General features: G+C 38.4%; 1 protein-coding gene across 1 annotated transcript in view; it reads right to left on the bottom strand.

Moving 5' to 3' along the window:
* ZNF385D (zinc finger protein 385D) overlaps positions 1-22042 on the bottom strand; it is a gene marked incomplete at its 3' end in the record, with an annotated part of 344731 nt that overhangs the window by 12236 nt on the left and 310453 nt on the right. The window contains exon 5 of the mRNA XM_080925977.1: positions 2825-3058. Coding sequence (XP_080782103.1) covers positions 2825-3058 — 234 coding nt within the window. The remainder of the gene's footprint in view (positions 1-2824; positions 3059-22042) is intronic.

Below are 22042 nucleotides of genomic sequence, written 5' to 3'. Positions count from 1 at the left end.
TCTTCATTACACTAACCTTGTAGATTGCCCTATAAAGACTCTAAGAAAAAAAGCCAGAAGTGACCCATATATGAACAAGTAGCAAGGGTGTAGAAACCGACATTACCATATCCACTTAGATGCGGAGGATGAAGATTATACACTGTGGCCTCAAAACACTCTTGAAGTCAACAAAAATAGAGCAATACTGCAAATCAAATTCAGTGTCTGTTGCAGAGGAATAAAACCATTGCTGGCTATTTTCGTCTCTTTAATTTGCCACTGCTGATCTTGATACAGCCTTATAATTCGAGTGTAGGACAAGACTGAAGTGAGACAGGGACTCTGGTGGCACTTTCCAGATAGGAACATCTTTTTGATTCCGGACGAAAAATGTAAGGAAGAAGAAAACTAAAAGTTTGTCAAGTGGAGGGATAGCTGCAGTTGTCAGCACAAGCTGCTGGTCTAAAGGGACCATGTCCTGTAAAAGGGCATGAAGAACAAGAGCCTTTAACTCCCAGGTGACATCTCATCTTCAACTCTCTCATCAATAAACTACCAAGGGTTCTATCTCTGCTTCTTTCCAACATGACACCTGTCCAGACCATAGGTGAAAATCTTGAAACCCTTTTGTGTTGTGTCTGAATAAATACATATTTATGCTTTTATGGAAGCATTTTGGCATGCAAAGTGGAAGTGAGGACACACAACCAGAATATAAAAATTATGATCTCCTATGATAAAATGAAGCCTTATTCTTTTGCCCTTGCATCAGATATTTCTTAGAAGAATTGAACGTGCCTCCAAATCATATAAATTTATAAATTCAAACCACACAGGCATGGTTGAGTTTTAAACTTCAATTCTATAATGAGTGTAATCATCTGTCATTATATAGAATGATAAAACTTTAAGGATATAAATGAGTTTTGATGGTGTTTACTGGCCCTTAATGTCTGCTCATCAAGGTGAATCTGCATGGTGTAGATGCTGACTTTGGGCAGGAAGCTTGTCTGTGTTTCTGTTTACAAATTCATGAACTCTGCTGATTGCGACTGGAGGAATTGTGCCGCATTTGCAGTCAGGTCTGAGAGCATGCAGTCAAAACTTAAGTATCGCCTGTGTGTCATTTCCCTTAGTCAGTGGTACAACTTACATCAGCAACATGAAATTGGGGAAGGGATCACAATGCATCTCCATATACAGTATCCATTGACAGAGTCTCCCTGAAGGCCTGAATTTTAGGGTAAGGTTGATTTCTCACTCATCTAAGATGTTAAAGAAAAGATTCTATGTTTAAGTATACATACACAGATAAAAGAGACATATTTGTATATATGTCACACATGAAAATACTCATACACATATCTGTGCACACATAAGTATCTGTATGTATGTATTTATGTATGTATGTATGTACATATGTGAGTATGTAAATATTACACACATACAAACACAGAAAGCAACTCAATGGAACCATAACCAAGAAGCCTATTGTTTCCTGAATCTTCATATTCTAGTAGGCTTCTTTTTGTTTAAAGATGTTTAATCTGAGCATGGTGGTTCATTCATTTAATATCAGCACTTACAGGGAAGAGAAGAGACAGAATGAGATGGATCTTTGTAAGTTTGAGGCTAGCCTGGTCTACACAACAAGTCCATGCCAGTGAACACACAAAGTAAGATCCTACCTCAAAACAGAATAAATGAAATAAAATGTCTAGAGAGATGATTTAGTAATAAAGACCATTGTGATAGTTAGTTTTATGTCAATGGGACACACGTTACTGCCACCCGAGAGGAAGGAACCTTGATGAGAAAATGTAGATCATTTTTTAAATTAGTGATTAATGGGGAAGGAGCATCTCAGTGCAGCTAGTGCTACCCCTGGGCTAGTGGTCCTAGGTTCTACAAGAAAGCAGATTGAGCAATTCGAGAGGAACTAGCTAGTAAGCAGCACTTCTTCATGGTTTCTCTAGCAGCTCCTGCCTCCAGGTTCTTGCTGTCTTTGAGTTCCTGTCCTGACCTCCTTCAATGATGAGCAATGATGTAGAAGTGTAAACCAAATACTTTTCTCCCCCAAGATAACTTTGATTATGTTGTTTCATCGCAGTAATTCTAACCCAGACTAAGACAAGCATCTAACCTGCCCAAGTTTACTTTTTCATACCCAAAGCCAAGTAACCTCTGGTCCATACACTTTAAAACATCTTTTACTCGCATTCATGTGCAGATATCCTGACACAAACATGCATAGAAATAATTAGTGATAGAGATAACTTGTAAAAATACTTAGTAAGAGAACCAGTCTTCTGACAGTTGGTCCCATGATCTTCTCTGTACCTCAGTCAAATGATTAAAGCCTCACTGGCATGTATGATAAATGTTTCCCAAAGTACACACTTGAACACATTGTGCATATTTGGTTCAGATATCATATCATATTAAAAGATGTAAGAAAGAAGAACTATGTCTGGGGAGTTGAAACAACACTAAAGGTTGGTTGAGGTTTTATTTGGAAGCAAGTATATGATAATATAGAGACAAAGGTAGAAATCAATTAAATATGAAACATATCCTAACATGGCATTCTACTTTCTTTTTTGATGCTGCCCCCACCCCCAAACATGCCTCAAGCCTAACAAAGCTTTGTCCCCACATAAATGGTATTTTCCCAGTCATTTTTATGTTTTACTGGCTGAAGAATTCCATGTATTAATTGCCAGCTTTCTGTCACTGCTTGTTTCCCTGCTACAGCAGATCTAATCTGTTCAGAGGGAGGTAATTGCGGAACAGTTGAGATAAAATAAATAAATAAATAAATGAACAAAGGCTTGCATCTCACCACTGTTGTGAGCCTCCAGCTGCGAGGCAGAGTTCACAGCCACCTTGCATAGGGAACAGTAAAGCAGCCTCTTCGCCTTTTCTTCCTCAGTCTCTGTGGAAGGACTTGAATTGTTGCCAGTGGCTACTGCCTCTGTGGGGCTTTTTTCCACGTTAGAGGTGATTTCAGTTGTCACTGCACCGGTCTTGCGCATGTCGACACTTCTTGGTGTTTCTTGTGTCGCCGCAATACTGTCTGTATTCAAAACAGCATAGGACAAAGAGTTAGGAAAGCATGGCATCATCTTTTGCTACTTAGAAGCGCATCAGCAATGCGACGTTCTGCTAATAAAGATAGCGGCAGCTCGCCAGCAATGCCTGTCACCTGTGAATTAGTCCTGATATCTGTTACAAATGATCAAAGTAATTTCACACAATAAATAAAGGTTAGATGATGCCTCCCAATATCTACAAGTATGAGTAGAAGCTATTCTGTGGGAGAATGGGCATAACACAATTTTCCCTGTGCCCACTGCCTCCCTGGAGGAATTTTGATGATACATTAAAGTTTTACCATGGCATTACTATGCAGGATTTTTAAATTTAATAAAGACAGAGTATAATTGTTCTTAACTGTTTTCCTGTTTCTTAGTTCCAGTCTTCCTATTTTCCTATTACATTCATTTCTTCATACAACTACATATATACATAAGTACTATAAACAATATTATTTATCCGTTGGTAAACATTCAGAAAAATATACAGAATGGTGATGTCAAATTGCTCAGTTTAGTTCAGCAGCTCATTGAAAATACAACTATATTTGTAAAGAATTATAGTTCAATACCCAATATCAAAATCACTGATAAAACACAAGTGGAATTTTAGTGAATGTTTATTAAAGGCACACTGTGTTTTAGAATGTGTGCAGGAAATTTATAGCAGGCATATTCAATCAATATACACTTGTCTCAGGGCATCCCAGGCTGGTCAAACTGTGTCAGTGTTTCAACAGGTTAATGACCATGAAAGTGTTGATGTACTGTAACCAAACAACCCTTGGGCTCCAAAGTCTGCTACTGAATTCAGAGAGATCAACCTTTGAAGTGCAACTATCCTCCTAACATCCCTTGGTGATACACAGACCTCCTCAAATATATTCCAATCTCCATATTAACAACGTTCATCATACCTGATTATTACTTGCAAATAAGATATGCACTTGTGTCTTGTCTGTGTTCACATCTCTTCTGCTTCTCAGCTGATTCTTAACCTTTTAGTCTCCCAAATGTCTCAGCCTGCCTCTCTAGCAATCCTTAAACTGCCCTTCCAACATGTCCTTCCAACATGTCCTTCCAACATGTCATTTTACAGACTGTCATGGCCACCACTTCAGAGCACACTGAAACTGCAACTAAATGTGTTCAGCTGTGGATAGAAGGGAGAGTTTGCAATGGTGGAGGTTTGAGTAAATACATACCGTTATATGCAACATGTGGTGTATGTGTGTGTGCAGAGGTACGTGTCTACACATAATGACTAAGATTAAGCTCAAGTGTTCCATTGGCATGCAACTTGTCAACTAAGCAGGGCTAGCGAGACAGGAAACTTCAGTGATCTGCTTATCTCTGTTCTGCATCAGTGGGATTATGGGATATTGCCCATCATCCTCAGCTGGTCAAAGCCAGGTCCTCATGTTTGCACAGCAGGCGCCTGATTGGCTGAGCTATATCTCTTTAGCTCTCTAAGTACTTATTATGAGCTCATATTGTCTTGGCCATGTTTCAGAAAGCATTGCTTTTAAACTATGCATTTCTTTCTTAGGTGTAGGGCTATGAATTGAGGCTGTTTGTCAGTCATACACACACACACACACACACACACACACACACACACACACACACACACACACACGACTTTTGTTATGGCTTTGAACCACTGAGTGTCTTTCCAGTCCCAAGATGCCCATTTTCTGATTGGTTTTTGCTTATCCAATAAACTCCAATTATTTAAACCTAGATAATAGACCACAAATATGTCTAAGAATTCAGAAACAGCATAAAACCAGTATCTTTCAGATATTTCTATAGCTGTCCACTGCACCCAATGAATCACTGAAAATTCTCCAAGTTGGTTAGTTGTTTAGTGTCTGGAAGCTCTAAGAGGTCCAATTGGTTGATTTTGTTGTTCTTCATATGGGTTGAAATCCCCTTTAGTTCCTTTAGTTTTTTTCCTAACTTCTTCACTGGGGACCCTGTTTTTAATCCAATGGTTGGTTGAGAGCATCTGCCTCTGTATTTGTCAGGCTTTGGTAGAACCTCTCAGTAGAAAGCTATATTAGTCTCCTGTCAGCATAGAATTCTTAGCATCCACAATATTATGAAGATTTGGTGCCTGAATATGGGCTGGATGACTTTCACTTCAGTCTCTGCTCCATACTCTATCTCTGTATTTCCTCCTGTGAATATTTTGTTCCCCCTTCTAAGAAGGACTGAGGTATCCAGTCTTTGATCTTCCAACATCTTGAGCTTCATGTAGTCTGTGGATTGCATTTTGGTTAATCCAAAAATTTGAGCTAATATCCATTTGTCAGTGAGTGCATACCATGAGTGTTCTTTTGTGATTGGATTACCTCACTCAGGATGATAACTTCTACTTCCGTCCATTTGCCTAAGAATTTCATGTAGTCATTATTTTTAATAGATGAGTAGTACTCCATTGTGTAAATGTACCACATTTTCTGTATCTATTCGTTTGTTGAAGGGCATCTGGGTTCTTTTCAGCTTTTGGCTGTTATAAATAAGGCTTCTGTGAACATGGTGGAACATGTGTTCTTGTTATATTTTGGAGTATCCTTTCAGTATATGCCCAGAAATGGAATAACTGACTCTTCAGGTAGTATTATGTCCAATTTTCTAAGGAACCGCCTGACTGATTTTCAGAGTGTTTGTACCTGCTTCAATCCAACCAACAATGGAGGACTATTCATCTTTCTCTACATCCTTTCCAGCATCGCCTGTCACCTGAGTTTTTGATGTTAGCCATTCTGACTGGTGTGAGGTAGAATCTTAGGTTTGTTTTAATTTGCATTTCCCCAATGACTAAGGATGTTGAATATTTCTTTAGGTGCTTTTTTTTCTTATGAAAGACAACATTTAATTGGGGCTGGCTTACAGTTTCAGGGGGTTAGTTGATTATCATCGAAGGTAGCATCCAGACAGGCATGGTACAGGAGGAACTGAGAGTTTTACATCTTCATCTAAAGGCTGCTAATGGAAGACTGACTTCCAGGCAGCTAGGGCAAGGGTCTTAAGATGACTCCCACAGTGACACACCTACTCCACCTAGGCCATACTTCCTAATAATGCCACTCTCAGGACCAAGCATATACAAATCATCACACTAGCCTTTACAGTTTCAGGTTTTGGCTACGAGAGCAGAGAAAATGGACTCCATCTTATGGAGAGGCCTTAAATCCAATCAGATGTTGGTTGGTTGGTCCCAAAAGCTTTGTGCCACTATTGTACTAGTGCATCTTTTTTATTGGATATTTTAGATTTACATTTCAAATGTTATAATTTTTTCCAGTTTCTCCTCTGGAGACCTCCAAACCCATGCCCCACCACTTGCCTCTACGTAGGTGCTCCCCTATCCATCCACCTACTCCTACCTCAACACCCCGGCATTTCCCTACCAGGATAGAGTAAGGCAAGGCAAAATGCTTCATCAAATAAACATATTGGAAATTAGAAAACTTTGATGTGAATGGAAATTTTTTATCATGACTTTTGGCATATCAGTGATAAGATCACAGGCACCTGTGAAGTACAATCACTAAATTTATTTGAACTACATTTTGTGGATAGTGACAATGGTAAACACAATACTTAAACCCAGCATTAACAAAATGTGAGGTCAGAGCACACTGCTGTGGGTATTTATTTCATGGAATGACAATGGGAGGCAGAGGTAAAGGGCCGGAAGTTCAAGGTATAAATGACATAGAGGGACTGCATGTTGAACTGACTCTGAAGAAAGTCAGACAAACAAAAACCACAAGTGGAAAGTGAACAGAAATCTAAAGGTCTCTCTCTACTGAGACACCAACGCACAGCTCTCTACCTTTCTGTACGAAAGCATGAATGGGACTATATTAATAAGTATTTTTATACAAGGCATATACATGACAAACTGAGCTTCCAGGGAGTTAGAGTCAGTTTAGCTAGTGGGAGAGGCCTGTAGTCTTTGCTACTCAAAAGACTGAGGGAAGAAAAGTGTAAGATTAAAGGCAGCCTTCCTACTTAAGTAGTGTGCTAGGGTCAATGAGAGAACCCATAATATAGAGAATTACCTCAGAATAGAATAGGATGGCATATCAACATTTACCTTTGAAAAGAACTGAGAAGTGTTTTTAATAGGGAGATATTCTTCCTCTTTATATGATGTAAACTCATCCTTTCAAATGTCTGGAATGACTCCTTAAACTGCCATATATATTTGAAATCTAATCTAATCAATGTTCATTTGATCAAATTCAGTTTTAATGATCTGTCATGTTATTAACACCATATAGGACATTCCCTAAATGTTAGAGAATGACATGTCATCCCTAAAGATAATTTTTCAAGAGTTATACCTAAATGGTTGTAAGCAGAGCCAAACCCCCAGGAATATGGGTCTCAAACATGTAGGTTTCAAGAAGGACAGGCAAGAAGAAATAGAGAAGATGAGAAATGAAGACAAAGTAATAGTTGGGAAAGGAGGTATTGAAGAAGCTAATAACTTTTCCAAGTAAGCTTACTTTTTAATTTTTATTGGATGTTTTATGTGTTTATGTTTCAAAAGTTATCCACTTTCTACCTTTCTCATCACCCCTCCCCTTCCCCTGCCTTCGTAAAGGTGCTCACATTCTCATCCACCCACTCCCACCTCAAAACCCTGGCATTCGCTAGACTGGACTATGGAGACTACACGGTACCAAGGGCCTCTCCTCCCACTGATGTCCAACAAGGCCATATTCTGCTAAATATGTGGCTGGAGCCATGGGTTTGTCCATGTGTACTCTTTGGATGGTGGTTTAGTCCCTAGGAGCTCTGGGTGGTCTGATTGGTTGATATTAATCTTACATAATCTTTAAAACCATTTGATTCAGCCTTCAGCTGGGCTAGGAGAATCGGTATATTTTATATTTTAAGGAAATGTTCCAGTGCCACGCAGTAGAATAGAATGAGCAAGGGTAAAATATCCAATAAAATGAAGACGTTGGAAGTTAATAAACATTGATGTGAACGGAAATTTTTGTCATGACTTTTGACATGTCATTAATAAGATCACAGTAGCTCTGAAATACATTCACTAAATTTATTTGAGGTATATTTTATGGGAAACATTTTCTGGCATCAGTGGAAGAAGAAGCCTTTCATCCAATGTAGGGGAATGCCAAGACACTGAGTTGGAGAGGGTGATTGTGAGAGGAAGCCCCTTCATGGAATCAAGGGGGAGGGAGGGGGCGATGGGAGTGGGAGGGGGAAAGGGATAACATTTGAAATATAAATACAGAGAATATTCAATAAAAAGGGAAAAAAGAAAGAGAGAGAAAGGGGGGTGTGTTTCATGACCAAAATGATCAGCCTAGCTGAGGAACTCAAGGCTGCTGCGGAGGGAAAACCCAACATTTTTGTTGTATGTGTCCCTAGCAGAATTAGACAGGGAGAGTAGAAGTGGATATGACCAAAATATATTGTAGCCCTATATGAATTTCTCAAAGAATAAATCAAAATATACTAAAAAGAATCGGGTGAGACAGAATGAAGCCAAGGACCATAAATACTAATTTACCTCCCACTGGATAGTAGGACATTGTCTCAAAACTACAGCACTACAATAAAAATTACTACATTCAGGCAGCTATGTCTAGAACTTATGATAAGTAGCAAGAGAAAAAGATTTGGATCAAGGCGAGGGGAGGGGCTGCAGCTCTTGCCAGCATTTGAGCAATGGGTCATCAGAAACTGTCCAATGTCCCATTTTAAGAGCTCCAACAGTTGGCCAGGCAGAGCTGAAATCTGTTTTATAAATTCTTACTGTTCAGCTTTGACATATCCTTGACCATTTACAGGATCACACTAGTCTCAGTTGGGATATAACTTAAAAGTAGGTTACACTTTTATGTAAATGTTTCTTACAAACAAGCCAATAGGAAGTGAACACGCAAATGAGTGATGTTGGCAAACTGCAAAGACTGTGAATGCTGCAGCTTTTCCTGATGTTTTGGTAAAAGCTTTAAATGTAAGTTTTGTGTAAAATTTCCAAACTCTAAATGACAATGCTTCCATAAACACGAGTTAGAATCCCGAGACAGCTATGATGTATGTATGTCCTTGGCCTTTAGGCTAGTGTTGGAAGGCACTCTGGAACCCAAAGTGGTTCATGAACACTGCAGTTAAGTAACACTCACAGGGTTTTTCATGGGATCGCCTCAGGAAACAAAGACAGAGATGTTTATTAGAAGCCATTATAATGTCTTCTTCTACAGATAACTTTTCCTCTCATAGAAGGGAAAGCCTAGGGGGAAGCCTTCATGAGTCCCCAGCCTCACTTCCTGTTCTGGTATCTTCTCTGTTGGCAACAGAGAAGAAAAGCACTTACAGGAAGGCTTCATTACTCCCAAACCTCAGCTTCTTCATGGAATGTTCCAGTTTTAATATACCACAAGTTTTCCAAGATCTGCTAGGTAAAAGATGATGTTGTCATTAGGTTTGTGATATCAGGGATTTTCTATTTTCTTGAAGGTTGTGTTTCTATGTTTGCCAAATGTTAGACCAAAAACTGACCAGTCGCACAAACAAAGTATATTTCACCTCTTGAACTAAGTTTCTATTTTTATCATTTTCTCCAAATACTTCCAAAATAACTTTCCTTTTTTACTTCATTCGTTGCCAGTGTCTCACTGTGACAGGCACAGTGTAAGAAACATTCAAGAACAAGGCATAATTATGTTTCTGTACATTAGTAAGCCTGGAACTTCTTTTGGCTTCCTGACCACAGGAACATTTTAAGGAAGATATTGAATTCCACCAGCAGTCTCTGATTCAGTGCAGGCTGGGCAGGAGCCTGAATGTTTTCATTTCTAACAGCTCACAAAGTATTACTGCAGCTGTGTGAACCACACTTCAAAATCACCAAGGGCATGGCTGCCAATCGGTTTCTGGCTCAAATTTATTGGTGTCAGCTGTGAAGTTAAATATCACTTAAACCACTAGTCATACACTCAAGAACAGAAAATTGAGACTTGAGTGGCTTAATGTCCTTGTTTGCCTAGGACTGAGGGAGTTCAGGGACAGGGGACCTTTTGTGAAAAAAGTGAATTGTCTGTGTGTGTCAATAAAGCTAGGGCAAATTAAATACCATGAAATTAATTTTAGACAAGTATAAAACAAAGAAAAAGAAGAAAGAAAGAAAGAAAGAAAGAAACAAAGAAAGAAAGAAAGAAAGGAAGAAAGAAAGAAAGAAAACAGTGGGGCTGAAAGAGATGACTCACAGGTTAAGAGGTCTTGCTGTTCTTCTAGGGGACCAGTTTCAAGCACCCATGTCAGACTGCCTTTAACTTTAGATACAGGAGAATCCAACATATCCTCTGGACTCTGTATATATATATATATATATATATATATATATATATATATATATATACTAATAATTTTTGAAAAAGCAACAGCAACAACAAAGACAGCTAGCTGTATAAGTGCTTCTGTAAGTGCACTTGTACACATACATGTATGGATAATGGTACCGAGCACATCATGTGCATTTTTTGAAATAATTGTTATAATCAAGGATATATGAAGACACATTCAGATCTCTCATGCAGAGCCCAATGGATCTTCCACTTAGAAGTAAAACCAAGCTTTTTTCTAACAGGAATCGAGTGCGTTTCTAAGATAATTCATTTTCTGTTTTCCCCTTTAGAGGCTTCCTTAAATCCAGTTGTTTCATTCTCTATGAGAGAAAACTGAACTAATGTAAGTCAATAATTTGTCTGGATCAGTCTATCTGTGTGAATCTGGCCATGGGTCACAGAGCTAATAAGCATCAAGATAAAATGTGTACATTTTGTCAGATTCTGTATTATTTCTACATTTTAAAAGGAAATAGGAAAGGAAAAAGACAACAAATTAGTGAGTTCCAAGGGTATTAAATGACTGGATGATGCTTTTGTTAGGATTTTTAGTACTGTGAAGAGACATCCTGGCAACAGCAACTCTTATAAGCAAACACTCAACTGGGGCTGGCTTACAGTTGTAAGGTTTAATCCATTATTGACATGGTGGGAGGCATGGTAGCACACAGGCAAACATAGTGCTGCAGAGAAAGCTAAGCATTCTACATTTGGATCAACAGACAGCAGAAAGAGAGTGAGACTGGACCTGGCTTGAGAATCTGAAACTTCAAAATCCACCCAGTGACATACTTTCTTCAACAAGGCATCCCTCCCAACAGTGCTAGTCTCTGTAAGGTTATGAGAGCCATTTTCATTCAAAACACCCCAGAGGCCATGAGATTAGAAAAGCTACCCTTTTAAGGCTTCTTAGATATTGTTTTTTACTCAGTCGGACAAAAGAAAAAATTCATCCATGGATAATGGTTCCCAAGTTTCAAAAGCTTTTAGAGGTGAAAACAAAATGCATGGCGGCAAGTTTCCTTTCCACTAACACACAAGTCTTGATTCCATATCTGGCAGAGTCAAGATTTGTTATGCAGCTAGTGGATTTGCTAGTCATCAGCTTAGAACATAGGGCAAGAGCCTTTTTCCTGTAGCCAAATATTCTAGGGAAGAAATAAGAAGGTCTTTGTGTCCTTAGCGTGTATAGTAGCTGCCTCTCTCTCTCAGGAACCAGGCATCTCACAACATGCGATGAAGTTGAAAAGATTTGCTGAGTGAAACTGAGCACAAAGATGGGTGAGCACCAACCTATTTATATTTAGGATATGTAGAGAAGATCATCATGCCAAGTTACTTAGAATATAGTATAGAAATATGGTCTCGGTAACTATTTGGCAGAATAGACAATTAAAATTGCCCACAATAATGATTAGTTCTTCTATGTGAAATGGATAAGAAAATGTCCACATAAAGGAGGATGTCTGATGAAATACTTGGTACAGGTGTAATCTAGAACATCACCCCAGCTGTCCATAGGCATTTCAGTGCCTGTAAAGAAGTTATTCATATTTCCAATTCATAATCCCAATAAAGTTTTCAGTGCAGCACTAGAATTTTATTAACTAGGAAAAAAAAACAATTTAACCATCAAAAGAAGCCACAATGTAACCAAGGGGTTTAATTCACTGTACACTATGCAGATGTTAGGGGCAAGGGGCTCATTAATTTCTGGCTGCTAAAAAAGAAGTTCCAAAAAGACTATTCCACTTGCGGATTGATGGAATTAGTTACAAAGACTAGGAAGATATAAAATAAACAAAGGCCTTTGCAAAGATGAAGAGAGGTTTTATAGAAACACTTTCAATAGTTTGTTAGTGCTTTTATTACTGAAATTTTAAAAATGCAGCTTATTATTATTTTTTCTTTGATGGCTAAGGGAGAAACAGGTAAAATTACCTAACAGAACTTCTCCCTTTACAGTAGTTTCCCTATAATGTCGTAGCCAAGACATTTATTTTTTGCAGTTTTATTTCTAATTCTATACTTCCTCAAACATCAGTTTTTAAATGTTTCTTTCACATATTATATCCCAACCATCCTTTTCCACCCCTCACCCCCCCCTTCTCTTCCCCTGAACTTCCCCTATCTGCCTTTTCTCAGAAAGAAGCAGGACTCCCCGGAGACATTAACTAAACATGGCTTAACAAGCTACAAGAAGATCAATTTTTGAACATTAGAACAACCAAAAACATTAGAAAACAAGGTACATGTTAAAACATAACAGGAGAAATAAAAATTCTACTGTTTCCCAAACAGAGAAAAGATGAAAGGTCCTTGGAATCCTTTGACAGCCATGGGACACGGGAGTCAAAGTTCCTCTCCCCAACAAGGACGTGGAGACAGTGGAGACATTTTCTACAGAATTCCAGGTATAAAATTAAATTTGCAATTTTAATCATTAAGTGTCACTTAGTTACTGATCTTCTGAAGTATAGAGTTTAAAAAAAATTTTTTTTAAAATACAGTCATTATAACTGTACCTCCCTTTCAGCAAAACACTAAAGAAACATTATTAAACAAACCAACAACAAAAACTTCTTTATTTTTTTCTAAGTTATATCAAAAAACTACTTTGACTTTCTGTAGGCTTTATTTAAAAAGAGTATTTGTCTATTAATAGTTCAAATCTAATTGTTTGTATATGTTATTTAATTTGTCAGTGTAATAATTTTTAAAGCAGACCTATGTTAATAACTATGCTAATAAGACTGTCTTGTCTCAGAATGAATTTCAAAGGATACTAGTTAGCTGTTGGAAACTGATAACTGGCTAGTTCCATCCTGTGGAATGTTAAATATTTTTACAGCCACAGAAGAATAGAAGTGTTTTTATGTGACCTAAATTTGCAAGGGATGCCAATATTTTTCTTTAATTTTTATTGTTCAGATCTTTCAGGAATCAAATCATAACATCTTGTTAAGGCAGATTTGATAAATACAAAATATTTATCTTTAACTTAAGTAAAATAAGCATAAAATAGCATTAAAATAATATCCAAGAGAACTCATCTTATGGGTCAGTGTTTCTGTTAGGGGACAGACTCATAATCACACACACACACACACACACACACACACACACACACACACACACACACACAGAGGCACACCTTATTGTGATTTTTTTTTCTGTTTTCCTTCTTTTTTGGTCATAACTGATCTTTATTTAGCATATTTTGTTCCCTTGAAAGATTAATTTATGCTTTATTGTGCACATGGGAATCAGTTAATTATCCCCAGAATTAGTTGTTAGCAAATAGTGCTGTGTTTAAAAATGTCTAAAGTAAACTACTTAAGGTCAGATTACCCAAACTTGAACTAACACCAGCTGCTGTGTTAGCTGTGGCAGTCTCAGAGACCCCAGAGACAGGAAGGAGACCAAAACACTGGTTTAATGTGTGAATGCATGGAGGAGCGAGAAGACTCATCACATTCACCTCCTTCTGCTAGCCCTGTCCTCTCTTGCTTTCCTGCCACTGGCCTGTGACCAGGAATAGTGGCTCCTTGCCTTCTATTTTTTGTCGGGCCAGTCAAGTCTCCATTGGCTTTTTCTGAGCTTTCAGGATTCTGAATGAGTTAAGTCAAAAGAGGAGACCTGAGCACACACAATGTGTTTGTTTGTTTGGTTGGTTGATTTTGGGGACCAGAATGACTTCGAACTTATGATCTTTCTGTCTGCCTTAGTTTCCAAATTTCAAGTGTGTATCGCTCTCAGCCTGGCAATATGTATGTTTACTTTTCAAGAGTTTGTTATTTTTATTTTTTAAAAAGCAATTATGAAAAGTAAAAGCTAGTATATCGATTAAGTGAGTCGATTTGCTTAATAGAACACTTTCTAAATGCAGTTTCATTTTTGTGTTATGGAAGATGCATTCTGGAGTGACCTGGTTTGAGGGTACTGTACATATTAGAGCAGCTTCTCTAACAAGAAAAACACTTTTTTATGAAGTGTGACTTGTTTTGTCCCCTCTAACAGGCTTTTGTTGCCAGAGGAGGAAGCTAATCCAGGAATACTTAGCACTCCAGGTTTGGATGTGTGTAGTCAAATATCTGTGTTCTGGGAGTGTGTCAAGCTGAGAACACAGTCAAGGCTGGTACTTGGAACCGATCTACCATGCAATCAAGATCACAGCCAGGTCTCAACAGCAAATTCATAGTGTTCAGGAGAAAAGGCAGAGCCAAGAGGCAGGCTGGGCTACAAGAAACGGGGCCTTGGGTATTTGAGGACATGGCTTAAGACTGCAGTGGGCAGATGAGGTAGCGGGTGACCTTGTCAGTTTATTTTTAGCATGACAGTCTGGCATGCTGGATAACCCCAATGGCTTCACAGAGGAAGATTTCCATGGTCAACACCTGTCCTCTTCATAGGGGAGACTAAGGAATGAAGACAGTATTGGTCCAGATTCTGTGCATTATATCTCTGGACTACATAGGTCTAGACAGGCCAGTTCCTATCACATTATAATAAAAGAACAAAACAAATCTGTGTGTATGCGTTCTCTAGGTGAGCTTTTTAACTTACTTTCATGACACAGCTTTTGTGAATGGCATTTCTAGAGAAAGCAAATTAGAGCTTTTCTCATTTCTATGTGAAAGAAAAGAATAAACAAACAACTGAATGAATGAAGAAATGAATGAAAACCAAACCATGGATTATTTGACTCCAGCGAAGGGAGTCCATTTGTATGATGTAGTCTGGTCCATTATGCTCTTTCAGAAACTTATCCAGAGACTGTACATGCATATAAAAAAATCATGCTTTTTGGTAAAATTAGAACTCAGGGTAAAGTCGCCTAGATAACTCAAGTGAATAATTAATTCAAAGAATTGTTGAAAGATGCGTGGATATTGAAAAATCCTATGTTTTGCTTTGATACAGTTTATTTCCATAGAATACGTGATGTGTTTGTGTGCATGTATATAAGTGTGCATGTATGTGTGTGTAGTATCATCACACTATCATTTCAATAATCACTCTAACCGTTCAGAAAATAATCCATCATGACCCAATATTTAGAAGATATTTTCAAAACCAGCTTGCTTCTTTTTTGTTGACCTGTCAGTCATGATAAGTAAAAGTGACTAGATGTTAAATTAACTTCACTTGAACAAATTTGAATACAAAAATTTCTTGTTTTGCTTATTAACAGCCAAATGGGTATGCTACTCATAATTTTACATTATAATTCACACAAAAACCTTGTTTTGCATTCTTCTTGCTTCTTTTTCTGTTTTTTCTTATATATGTATATAACCATGTATATATATATGGATCTCATTTTCCAGTTTGGCACAGGTTGATCTTTCCGACTTTCAAAATTTATTAATTATAGGCATTAATCATAATACCCAGCTAAACTTTTAACTTTTTCTTTCAATTAGGCTTTATTTTCATTTTTTAAATGGTTATTTTATTTATTTACATTTCAAATGTTGTCCCACTTCCCGCTTACCACTTAACCTCCTTCAACCCTTTACCTAAATCTTCCATTTGGGTGTCCCTGCTCAGTCTAATGGTTAACTGAGAGCATTCCCATCTGTACTGCTCACGCTCTGGGAGAGCCTTTCAAGGGGATAGCGATACCATGCTCCTGTTAGCACGTGATTCTTCTTGGCATCAGAAATAGTATCTAAGTTTGGTATCTGCAGATGGAATGAATCCCTTGGTGGGGCGGTCTCTGGATGGCTTTTCCTCAGTCTCTGCTCCATTATTTGTTTCTGCATTTTCCTTGTACATTGTTTCTACCGTTGTTCTGGATCAAAAATTTTGAGGAATGTGGGTGGCCTTATCTGACAAATGTGGGCTGTGCCTATGCACTAGATATGGTCCATACAGGTTCTATCTCTTCTTTGTTTGGCATTTCCCCCAATGTCATTCCAGTTAGGTCATGAGAGCTTCTTGCTTCCCTGGCATCTGGGACTTTCTAGTGGCTACACCCAGAAAGTTATCATATCCCATTTCTACATACGTCTATTCATTGTCATGACCCTCTCTGTACTTCTCCCCGTCTCCTCCCACACTCTGCCCCCCCCAATTTCCCTGCCCCACATCTCTCTCCTCTAGGTCCCTCCCTCCCTCCAACTCCCAAGATTATTTTGCCCCCACTTCTAAATAGGACTGAAGCATCCACATTTTGGTTTTCCTTCTTCTTGACCTTCATATGATCTATGAGGTGTATGATGGGTATTCCAAGCCTTTGGGCTATTATCCACTTATCAGTGAGAACATACCATTTGTTTCTTTTGTGACTTGGTTACCTTACTCAGGATGATATTTTATAATTGCATCCATATGCCTGAGAATTTTATGAAGTCATTGTTTTTAATACTCCATTGTATAAATGTACCACATTTTCTGTATCCATTGCTCTGTTGAGAGACATTTGTGTTGTATCTAGCTTCTAGCTATTATAAATAATGCTGCTATGAACATAGTGAAGCATGTTTTCTTGTTATAAGTTGGAGCATATTTTGGGTATATGCTCAAGAGTGGTATAGCTGCATTCTCAGGTATATTTTCAATTTTCTGAGGAACCACCAGACTGTTTTCCAGAGTGATTGTACCAGCTGGTAATCTCACCAACTATGGAAGAGTGTTTTCCTTTCTCCACATCCTAGCCAGCATCTACTGTCCCCTAGGTTTTCTTTGTTTTTTTTTTTTTTTTTTTTTTTTTTTTTAATCTTAGTCTTTCTGGTTGGTGTGAGGTAGAATCTCAGGGTCGTTTTGATTTGCATTTCCCTCATGACTAAGGTGCTCTTCTGAAAATTCCATTAGGTGCTTCTCTGCCACCCTTCACAATAGTCACAAATAACATATGATACTTGGTGTGACTCTACTTAGCAAGTGAAAGATATGTATGGCAAGAACTTCAAGTCTCCGAGGAAAGAAATAGAAATAGAAATCTCAGAAGATGGAAAGATCTCCCATGCTCATGGATTGGCAGGATGTATATAGTAAAAATAGCCATCTTGCTGAAAGCAATCTATAGATTCAATGTAATTCCTATCAAAATTCCAACTCATTTTTTTACAGAGATAGAAAGAGTAATTCTCAAATTTATCTCTAATAGCAAAAATAACAAGGATAGTGAGACGTGTTCTCAACAATAAGAGAAATTTGCGGTATTGGGAAGAGGAACACACTATCCCTAACCTCAAGCTGTATAACAGAGCAATAATGACTAAAACCCACATGGTATTGGTACAAATACAGGTAGATCAACAAAATAGAATTGTAGCCACAGAGAAAACCTACACACCCTTGGTCACCTGATCTTTGACAAAGAAGCCAGAACAATTCAGTGGGAAGAAAAGCATATTTAACAACTAGTTGCTGGCTCCAGTGGCAGTCAGCATATAGGATATTGCAAATCAATTCCTTTTTATCTCCTTGTACAAAGCTCAAGTCCAAGTGGATCAAGGACGTCCACATAAAACCAGATACACTGAATCTAGTAGGAGAGAAAGTGGGAAAGAGCCTCAAACACATTGGCACAGGGGAAAATGAATGAGACACTAATGGCTCAGGTTCTAAGATCAACTATTGACAAATCAGAGCTCATAAAATTTAAAAGCTTCTGTAAGACAAAGGACACTGCAAATAAGACAAAAAGGTAACCTACAGAGTGGTAAAATATCTTTAAACTTTCTTTTTAAAAGTATATTTATTTTGTGAGACTGCAAAAGGTAGCCTGGTTCCTGGTTGAGCTAAGACTTGAAACCTCAGAGACCCTGATGGGGCAGTTTCACCTGATTCCTGGGCATCAGGCCCCTGTCATTAGCTGCAGCCCATTATAAATTTGTGACCATCAGTCACAAAATTGCAATGCCTCAAGCCACTCCACACATAGGGGACATGACCTGTGGTCACATAGGCTCAAGACAGATCTTCATTTTAATGAGGTAGGTACCTAATAGACTGGAGGCTTAGCCAATAAGCTTTCCCTCCCAGACACTCCTCCCTGCAAAAGGTATTGAACCTTAGGTCCACCCCGAGAAATGGGGTATGGTTTTACTCATCCACCTTCTGCCATGGCAATAAACACCTTAAAACCATGGACTGGCTCTTTTCATTGAGATCCATGGGGAGCCACGGAGAAGGCCTTCACCTATAGAGCCTTTGTCTAATCTTCCATAGAGGGCCTCTTTGTGCTCCCAGCCAGGACAGCCAAGCCAAACCAAGCCAAAGCCTCAAGCCATCAAGCCAAGGACTCCCCTATGGGACCGGCCAGCGCTCCCCTATCTTTCTCCCTAGGCCCTGGCTATATTCAGCCCATGGGACCCAGTTCTGTTCTCAGTTTTTCTGAGGCTCCCAGGGGCGCCTGAGTGACCAAGAACCTGAGAACGAGATGTTCTGGCCTTGCTGTAGGCCCGAGAACTTCTGTGCCAGCAATGGCTGTTCTGTGCTTCAGACTGCTTCCTCACCCCCAAAGCAGTGTTCTGGGACTTCTCTAAGTCCCAACACCCACCCAGTGATAGCATGGGGTAATTGTGGTCAGTGACCCCTGTCCCACCTGCAAAGGCCCTATGATGGAGCAGATGTGAGACCCCGTAATCCTATATATTTTTTAGCATTTATAATCCTTGAATTTAAGAGGTAACATTGTCATATAATCACACAATCCAGAAGTTCAGCAAAAGATACAGAATAAGAGCATGTGATATAGGGATGGTTTAACATAAGGAAATTCATCAACGTAATCCACCATATAAACAAACTCAAAGACCAAAATCACATGGTCATCTCACTAGACGTTGAGAAAGCATTCCACAAAATCCAACACCCCTTCATGTTAAAATTCCTGGAAAGAACAGGAATCCATGGCCCATACTTAAACATAATAAAAGCTATATACAGCAAACCAACAGCCAACATCAAACTTAATGGTGAGAAACTTGAAGCAATCCCACTAAAATCAGGGACTCGACAAGGCTGCCCACTCTCCCCCTACCTATTCAACATAGTACTGGAAGTCCTGGCTGGAGCAATTAGACAGCAAAAGAAGATCAAGGGGATACAAATCGGAAAGGAAGAGATAAAAACATCACTCTTTGCCGATGACATGATAGTGTACTTGAGTGACCCCAAAAATTCCACCAGAGAACTCCTACAGCTGATAAACAAGTTCAGCAAAGTGGCTGGATACAAAATTAACTCGAACAAATCAGTAGCCTTCCTGTACTCAAAGGACAAACATGTGGAGAAAGAAATTAGGGAAAAGGTACCCTTCACAATAGTTACAAAAACTATGAAATACCTTGGTGTGACTCTAACTAAGCAAGTGAAGGACATGTATGACAAGAACTTCAAACCTCTAAAGAAAGAAATTGAGGAGGATCTCAGAAAATGGAAAGATCTCCCATGCTCATGGATTGGAAAAATCAACATCTTAAAAATGGCCATCCTACCAAAAGCAATCTACAGATTCAATGCAATCCCCATCAAAATTCCAACCCAGTTCTTCATGGAATTGGAAAGATCAATGTGCAATTTCATATGGAATAACAAAAGACCTAGAATAGCTAAATCCATCCTCAACAACAAAAAAACATCTGCGGGAATCACTATCCCTGACCTCAAGCTATATTACAAGGCAATTGTGCTGAAAACTGCATGGTACTGGTACAGAAATAGGCATGTGGATCAATGGAATAGAATAGAAGATCCAGAAATGAACCCTCATGTATATGGTCACCTGATCTTTGACAAAGGAGCTGTAAACATTCAATGGAAAAAGGACAGCCTATTCAACAAATGGTGCTGGTCCAACTGGCACTCAGCATGCAAAAGAATGAAAATAGACCCTTTCTTATCTCCTTGTACAAAGCTCAAGTGTAAGTGGATCAAAGATCTCCACATTAAACCAGATACACTGAAACTATTAGATGAGAAAGTAGGGAAAACCTTAGAACACATAGGTACAGGAGAAAATTTCCTGAACAAAACACCAATGGCTCAAGCTCTAAGATCAAAGATTAACAAATGGGACTTAATGAGATTGCAAAGTTTCTGTAAGGCTAAAGACATCCTCAAAAAAACAAAACGGCAACCAACAGAATGGGAAAAGATCTTTACCAACACCACATCAGATAGAGGCCTAATATCCAAGGTGTACAAGGAACTCAAAAAGCTAGACACCAGAGAATCAAATAACCCTATTAAAAAATGGGGTACAGAGCTAAACAAAATGTTTTCAGTTGAGGAACACCGAATGGCCGAGAAACACCTGAGGAAGTGCTCCACATCTTTAGCCATCAGGGAAATGCAAATCAAAACAACCCTGAGATACCACCTCACACCAGTCAGATTGGCCAAGATCCAAAACTCAGATGACAGCAGATGCTGGCGAGGCTGCGGAGAAAGAGGAACACTTCTCCACTGTTGGTGGGGCTGCAAGCTAATACAACCACTCTGGAAGTCTGTCTGGCGATACCTCAGAAAATTGGATATAGTACTACCTGAAGACCCAGCTATTCCACTTCTGGGCATATACCCCAGAGACACTTCAATACACAACAAAGATATATGCACCACAATGTTCATAGCGGCTCTATTTATAATAGCCAGAAGTTGGAAGGAACCCAGATGTCCTTCAGAAGATGAATGGATACAAAAATTGTGGTACATATACACAATGGAATACTACTCAGCCACCAGAAACAATGACTTAACCAAATTCTTAAAAAAATGGCTGCATCTAGAGAATATCATCCTGAGTGAGATAACCCAGTCACAAAAGAACAGACATAATATGCAGTCACTGATAGTGGGATGCTAACCCCAGAAGCTTGTACTCCCCCAGAAACAACTCACAGACTGTATGAAGTCCAAGAAATAAAGAAAACAAAAAAAGTATACATATATTTACAAAACAAGAAGACTTTGACTATTTCCATGTTCCGTTTTGTTTTGCATGTACTTTACGCTTATTGTAACTATTAGGTTTTCAATGCATACTGTCAAGCCCTTGAAAAAAATCAAGTTCTGACGAAAAAAATATATTCACATGGTTTTATGTAAAAATTATTTCAATGTCTGAAAAAACATTACTGACAAAAATGTATAATTTTAAGCAAAAAATGTTTAAAATCTGTACTTTTATCTTTGTTTTGTAAAATAAAGTCGTTAAAAAAATAGAACTTCAAAAAAAAAAAGAGCATGTGATATAAACAACCAAACAGATAATAGATTAACAAATAAACAGACACACAATGAAAAATAAGCTGATAACTAATTCAACTTCATAAAATAAAATGTAAGGCTGAAAGACAAGATGAAAGAAGGTAAAAGGAAATGTATGCTAATTTTCATGATCCAAAGAATATGAATGCCATATATCAGTTTCATTTTTGGGTGTCCATTAACACACATGCCTTCATTCTGTAGAATGTATTCCCTACTAAAATTTCTGAGGTAAGAATGGAAAAGGTGCCAACATAGTTCATGTTTGAATCCGGATGTTGGTGATGTTGATATAGTGAAACATGTGAATGAACGGCAGAAATGTGGAAGACATCC

The sequence above is a fragment of the Micromys minutus genome, assembly GCF_963924665.1.
Source record: "Micromys minutus genome assembly, chromosome: 12".
NCBI classification, from domain to species: Eukaryota; Metazoa; Chordata; class Mammalia; order Rodentia; family Muridae; genus Micromys; species Micromys minutus.
Note: the sequence above shows the minus strand (reverse complement) of the source record. Positions and strands in the feature narration are given on the sequence as shown.